Genomic DNA, 6,963 nt, shown 5'->3' with positions numbered 1-6,963 from the left:
TTTTGACTTTGATATCTTTATAAGGTTGATTTGTATATTTTATAAGATAAAGTATAATTATTATTTTTTTGATAAATTGAAGTAGGTATATTTTTTTTTATTTGAAACGAGAATGCGGTGTGAAGATGAAAGAGTCACGGCTACAATCATCAGTTTGGAAATTCAAACGAAAACACAAGGGAAAAAGAAAAAGAAGAAAGAAAAGGCAAGTGAAGGAATAGGTGGGTCCTACTTTTTCTTAAGCCTTTTCCTTCTTCCATGTTGTATTTCTCTCTCTCTCTCTCTTCGTGCTCGCATACGCTCTTCTCTCTCTTTCTTTAATTTGAAAATCTTTGATCAACTCTAGACGCGCATTCTTCATTTATTACAGTCTGTTGTAAAACCCACTAAAACCAACCCCCCCTCTCTCTCTGGTTTCATTAATTTTCTTCTTCTGTGATGCCCTTTTGATCAATCCATCATTCCAGGTCTCTCTCTTCAACTTGATTTTACTTTGTCCATTTCCGGGGTTCTATTATTGTCGCTATTATTATGATTATTATTCCTTTGGTGGGATTAAGGTTTTATTCATGCGTTGTGTTCCTTTGGGGATTTTTGTTCGTATTTGTTGTAGATCTGTGGTGGGTTTGGTTTGGAATATGATGAATTTGTTGTTTGAGGTTAGGGTTTTGATTGTGTGAATGGATGAAACAGTTTGTTCTATTTAAGGTTTATGTTTGACGTGTTCTTTGGATTGCCGAGGCTGTTCCCTTTTTCTGCTTGGTCAATTAGGTGGCTTGGATTATGTGGAATTGTCAACGTTCAAAATTAAGTGTCTTGGATTGTTTGTGTTCATGCATGTGTTGCTGTTGGTCATGGCTTTGCTACCAAGTCTTTTGATTCTTTAGTATGTTTTTCGCTTGATGTGTGAGTATTGGTTTTCATGGGAAAACACATATCACACGACCCTTTTGGAAGCTGAGTCTAGTTTGTGTGTTATTTGGTGAAGTTATTCTAATATGCTTGCAAGTGGTTTACAACTTTACCTTTTCATGGTTGCAACTGTGCGTTTCTTGCGTCCTAATGCACTTTGTTTCAAAGGAAAATTTTCTTCCTACTACCAAATGCTGAGGGCCACTGTGAAAACAAACTGTTTCCTCTTGGGATTTGACTTGGGCTAAACTCAAAGTTGTCTGAAATGCTTTTTTGGATCAAATACAAGGTATTCCTTGAGCGATAATTGGAGAAGTTAGCTTCAAGAGGTGGTTGTATGTCTTCTTAAAGTGCAAAATAATGGAGAACATGAGGGATTCGCACAACTCATGTCTTTTGCAGTTACTTGTATTCTAAAGAAATTGGTCTGCTTAATGTATATGTAGACATTATTTATGAAGGGATAGGAATTCTACCACTATCATATCTCAAACATATCATTTCCTAAGAAATTGAATTTACTTGAAGGGTAATCAGATTTTGGTGAGAACTCATACCATTTGTAGTTTTGATTCCTGAGTCTTAGGTTGTTTAGATCACAATTTGATGCCAGGTAGGTAGGCTCTTTTACAGGGATGGGTGTTTTCAATCTTTGTGACTAGTCAGTATGTTTGGATGCCTCCAAGTTCTTCCTTTGGACCTTTTTCATGTGATCTCTTTCATCAATACAAGAAGCTAGATACAAAACTTGGCTTGTTTTAGTAGATAAGAATTCATGTTAGGAAGCTATTTTTGAGAAGGGGGCAATTTTTAATAGGGTATTTACTTTTTGTCATTTTATTCTTGCCTTTTTTGACTTTGAAACTAGTTCGATGACCCATGTGGCCATGCCTACAAATTTCCACCAATGACCTGATCTTGTTAATAAACTTTCTTTTTTCTTTTTCTTCTGTATTGTCATGGGCTTGTTTATTTGTGCCTAGTCAGGATTGATCAAAACCAACACAGCTCCGCATCAAGTTTTCATTTTTTTAATAAGTGCATAAATTCACACTGTCATTTCTTTTGATCAGTTTCTATTGAGCTCTATTACAAGTATTAAAGGATTTTTTTAAAATTTCTGCCAATGTGTTCTTCGTCTTCCTGTAATTTTACATTGACAATTTTTTTTTTGGTTCCCTTTGCTCCTAGTCTTATGGACTGAGGACAACCTAATATAGCTGTGTTACATGGTTAAATCTTTTGGTGAAAAAGTTTAATGATGTACATTGCCTGATACAAGATGTTTTTTTTTGCTCAATTTGAGCACTGCAATCTTAGAAAGGAGTTGTGTGAGTCAGTCAGGCCTTGAACAATTAAATGTTTTTTACCTTATTTTTTCCTTAGTTTGTTTCTTAATATTCATACAAATCAGTTATGTCTCTTAAAATTGTAGTTTCAAAACCTTTGGTGGTGTATCTGTCCTATTAATCGGAATTTTCAATGGTTTCCATATTCAATTTTTACATTATTGATTCTCTCTATTTTAATCTAATAAACTTCTACAGTATAATATATGTAAACTTTACAAGAGATTTGTTGTTCTGATCATTTGGAAGTGTAAGTTTCATTTTACTATCATGGTATATTTCTACTTAATTCATGTAAGGGATAGCATGATAAATAGAAGTCGAAGAGTAAAGAAAACACAATGCCAGGCCATCAACAAAAACCTTTATTAAAATGGTCTTGCATGTTGACAAAACACAGTGGCTTCATTTTATCCATTTAGCTGACTCCAACATCTAGTGTTAGTATTTTTTTACATAATAATAAGGGTATCATAAAAATGGCTCTGAAGCCAGAAATAAAGATTAAGTAGAAGAATCCATTTTTAAAACATTTAAACTTTTTCGTTAAATCATCAGCATTTGGAATGTTTTTGTTTTGTCCGGCAATAGTAATTTTTATTAGAGAAGCACCAGTAGTGCTAAAAGTATACATGGTTAAGGATCATCTCAAATAACCAACCACGTACAAGAACAAGCCTTTGAGTGTCTCAACTACCAACCCAAAGCCCACCATACATGGCCATACGTCCATATCCCACCCTTAATACCCACCCAAAGAAAATGAATCTTGACTTATACAGAGAAATCCTGCATACGAATGGAATGTTAATGATTTATGTCTGGTGGAATGTTTAATATTTGAAAAATATTGGGCAAACTGTTCATATTATTATATTCTATGATATTCTATTTTATGGTAATACATTTTGCAGGATAGGAAATAAGACTTCCCAATTGGTCAATTATAAAAGTAAAGTTGAGAAATAATTAATTGTAGGAATGTATTTTAAATGTCTAATGCTGATGCATTTTGGCTGCTTGATGTGTTCCGTTTGCTTTCATAAGCCAGAGTTTGTAAATTTGTTTTAAAACTGAGTTTGGGGAATGCCATGATGCATCTTTGATCCTCTCAATGGAACATCAGGAGAGGGTGATAGGTTCAACATAGAAAGATGGATTCATGATATAGTTGTCAGTGGTTTTTTTGCCTATAGAATATTACAGTGTTGTTTGATCCATTTACAGTCAACGTCAGGTGAAAAGGCTTGGTTTATTGTTGTTGTTTTTAATGAACTAGAGATGTGAATTTAATAGCTTACTTGTTCTGCTATGTTATAATTTTAACTGTTTGGTGAAAGTAAAAAGAATCACTGTAGAATTTTAGTTTCTGCCTTCCTGATTGATTCTAATATTTTTTCCCCCACTCACAGGGCAGCCAGTAGTTGCTTTTACTAGCATGGCATCAAGCAATCTATTCTTTGATGATATACGGAGCAAAGTCGATGTTGATCCTCCTCAAAATGAAGAGTCAACAGATGTTGGTGAATTATTAAATGATCCTGCCCAAACTGCTCTTAAACCTAATGGGACTGTTTCAAGCAGTGTTCGTGAGCTTTTAGAGTGCCCTGTATGCCTGAATGCCATGTACCCTCCAATCCATCAGGTTGTTTATGTATTCATGGTTCATTGTTGATTTTTTGGGTTCTTGGGAAAGCATGCGATTGTAACTTAAAACTACTGGTGTGTTCAAAGTGTAATTTGATAAATTAATTACAACAAAAATGTGAAATTGACCAGTACTGGGATCAGGGCACGGTGCATCTGCTTATTAACAAGATTGAAACAAAAGGGAAAAGGAATTCTCATTCTAATAGTAAGCCAAACTAGAATAATGGTTTATGTGACATGCCATAAGCAAAAAACTGAGTGTGAGGGTGTTGATTTCCTCATTCAAAAGTAATTCTCTCGTCTTACCTAGCTGATATATTCTGAGAATCTTGAATGTTTTTTCTAGCAGAAACTCAGTCAAATTTTCTATATGTAACTCTTTTGGTTTATACTGGTTTCAAAATCAATTTTATTTTGAAATTTAGTTAACTTGTATTCCTCTGTCGCTATTGCAGTGTTCAAATGGTCACACTATATGCTCAGGTTGCAAACCCAGGGTCCATAACCGGTGCCCTACTTGTAGGCACGAGCTTGGCAATATCAGATGCCTGGCACTGGAGAAAGTGGCTGCGTCTTTGGAACTTCCCTGTAAATATCAAGGTTTTGGGTGCATCGGTATATATCCATATTACAGCAAGCTAAAACATGAATCGCAATGTGCACATAGACCTTACAACTGTCCATATGCTGGTTCGGAATGCTCTATTATGGGTGACATACCCTACCTGGTGGCCCATCTGAAAGATGACCATAAAGTGGACATGCACAATGGTAGCACTTTTAATCATCGCTACGTCAAATCAAATCCACAAGAAGTTGAAAATGCCACATGGATGTTGACGGTATTGTTTTCTAAACTTTGTTCTGCCTGCCTTCTATTGGCTCAGTAAATTCACTAGACTTTTAGTGCTTGATAGATTGTGTACTTTTGAGGCATGTTTTTGGATCTACGTGCGTTGGTCTTCATCAGTTAATAAGTATATAAAATTTAATCAAACCTTGTAACTTATGTTTAAACAAGAAAAATCCAATATTGCCAATACTGGAACATCTTGGAAACTATGAGCATCTTTTTTCAAAGTTGTATTCTCAAGAAACTATTAATTTACAGCATTGCTTCTTTGCCTTCCTAAGTGTCTATACAATGGCCTTTTATGCATTTGTTTTTAATTTCTTGACAGAATTTGTGTTTGAGCTGATTTATACACATTGGTTTCTAGGTCTTCAGCTGCTTTGGTCAGTATTTTTGTCTACATTTTGAAGCTTTTCAACTAGGAATGGCTCCTGTCTACATAGCCTTTTTGCGGTTTATGGGTGATGATGATGAGGCAAAGAATTATAGCTACAGTTTAGAGGTAGGTGGAAATGGGAGGAAGATGATTTGGCAGGGGGTGCCTAGAAGCATCAGGGACAGCCACCGCAAGGTTCGTGACAGTTTTGATGGTCTCATCATTCAGAGGAATATGGCCCTCTTTTTTTCCGGTGGTGACCGGAAGGAATTGAAGCTAAGGGTTACTGGTAGGATCTGGAAAGAACAGTGAAGGGAGAGAGATGTCCTTCCACTAGCAATTATATATAGGCTGATAGTTTGTAGTGAAACTCGTTTGTAGTGATATATGTACCTTCTGGTCTTCTAATTGTGTTTTGTAATTTAGGAGGCAAACTCTCTTTGCTTATCCTTACATCAAATACACGAACAGGAAGTTGTACCTCTAATCATTATGATGATTACGCGATAGAGATTTAGAACCTTAACGTGTTCTATATATATTATTTTTGTTCTATGAATGTCAATGATTGCAAGCACTTGAGAAAATGTTGCAGGCAAACTAGCTACGATTAAGAACATGAACATTACAATGAAACACCTTCACCCCAATAGCAAAGACGGTGACTGTGTGTAGTTTTTTTGCTATTGCAGTTGCTAGAAAATGGGAGCTTCATCAAATGGATGTTCATAATGGCTTCTTGCATATGGACCTTGAAGAGGAGGTGCATGTACTTGAAACTTCCTCCAGGGTTTCAAACTCAAGCTTCTGGTAAAGTTTGTAGATGCAAGTCGTTGTATGGGTTCAAATAGGCTCCCTGATGTTGATTTGCCAAATTGGTTGGTGCTTTGAATGGATGGTTATTCTCTGTGGGGGAGAAGTGTTCTTGGTTGACAGTTGTGAAAATAAGGGATTTCAACCAGGTAGTACCTGACTTTGGAAAGCTGGCAACAAGGACATCACTTTCTTTCCCTTGAGATTTTTTCTGAGAACTTTTAATCTTTGAATAACATTTGATGGGCACCAGAATTCTTGGAATAGATAAACATAAGGGGATGACCAACACCTCCCTTTAGGAAGGGAGAGAACTAGCTTCTCTTCATTTGGTTGTTGGCCACCGGTTAAAGTCATAGGAGTAGCTAGAATATGAATGATAATTTTCCATAAATAATTTGATGAGAATTTAGCTGACCATGAGATAGGTTTTATAGGCATCAACCATTAGTCTGAGTTAAAAGGAAATAATTGAACAATTGGACATGTAGGGCACGTTCACTTTTTTTGTTTTGGCAAATGCCAGAAATGAAAGACATGCAGTGGGTGCAAAGCTTTAATCTTTTGAAAAGTTTTATGTTCTAATTAATACTTTGTCCGGTCATTTTTATAAGAAATAAATGAATCTGAGTTTATTGTTTTTTTCTAATTATAAGAAACATTGAGTTTATTGTTTTTTTCTAATTATAAGAAACATTGATTCACTTTAAGATGTATTACTTGTTAATTTTTTTTTACATTTTTAATTTATTATGAGAGATGTTCATCCATTTTTCATACAAATGAATGTACAAACGCATTTATTGGTAACAAAAATATCATTCCTTGAATTATGTATAATATCATTAAATATTACCATTACTTTTATGTGTATTTTTTAAATAAGATTTGATTTAGAATATTATTAGCTAACTAATTTATTTTTATTAATTTTGATGAATTAGATATTTTTTATATAAAAAAAGATAGGATGAAGTATTAAAGAAAAGATTTTTTTATAAGCTAAGAAT

At 34.7% G+C, this 6,963-nt stretch overlaps 1 protein-coding gene across 1 annotated transcript; it reads left to right on the top strand.

Annotated features, from left to right (window-relative positions):
* Positions 1-228: 228 nt before the first annotated feature.
* LOC100781022 (E3 ubiquitin-protein ligase DIS1) lies at positions 229-5,666 on the top strand. The gene is made up of 4 exons (XM_003542783.5): positions 229-467; positions 3,674-3,906; positions 4,367-4,753; positions 5,132-5,666. The coding sequence occupies exons 2-4, from the start codon at positions 3,700-3,702 to the stop codon at positions 5,450-5,452; spliced, it is 915 nt and encodes a 304-aa protein (XP_003542831.1). The 5' UTR covers positions 229-467; positions 3,674-3,699; the 3' UTR covers positions 5,453-5,666.
* The last annotated feature ends 1,297 nt before the right edge of the window (positions 5,667-6,963 follow it).

Source organism: Glycine max, chromosome 13 (assembly GCF_000004515.6).
Source record: "Glycine max cultivar Williams 82 chromosome 13, Glycine_max_v4.0, whole genome shotgun sequence".
In the NCBI taxonomy this organism is placed as follows: domain Eukaryota; kingdom Viridiplantae; phylum Streptophyta; class Magnoliopsida; order Fabales; family Fabaceae; genus Glycine; species Glycine max.
This window is presented reverse-complemented; position numbering and strand designations above follow the sequence as displayed.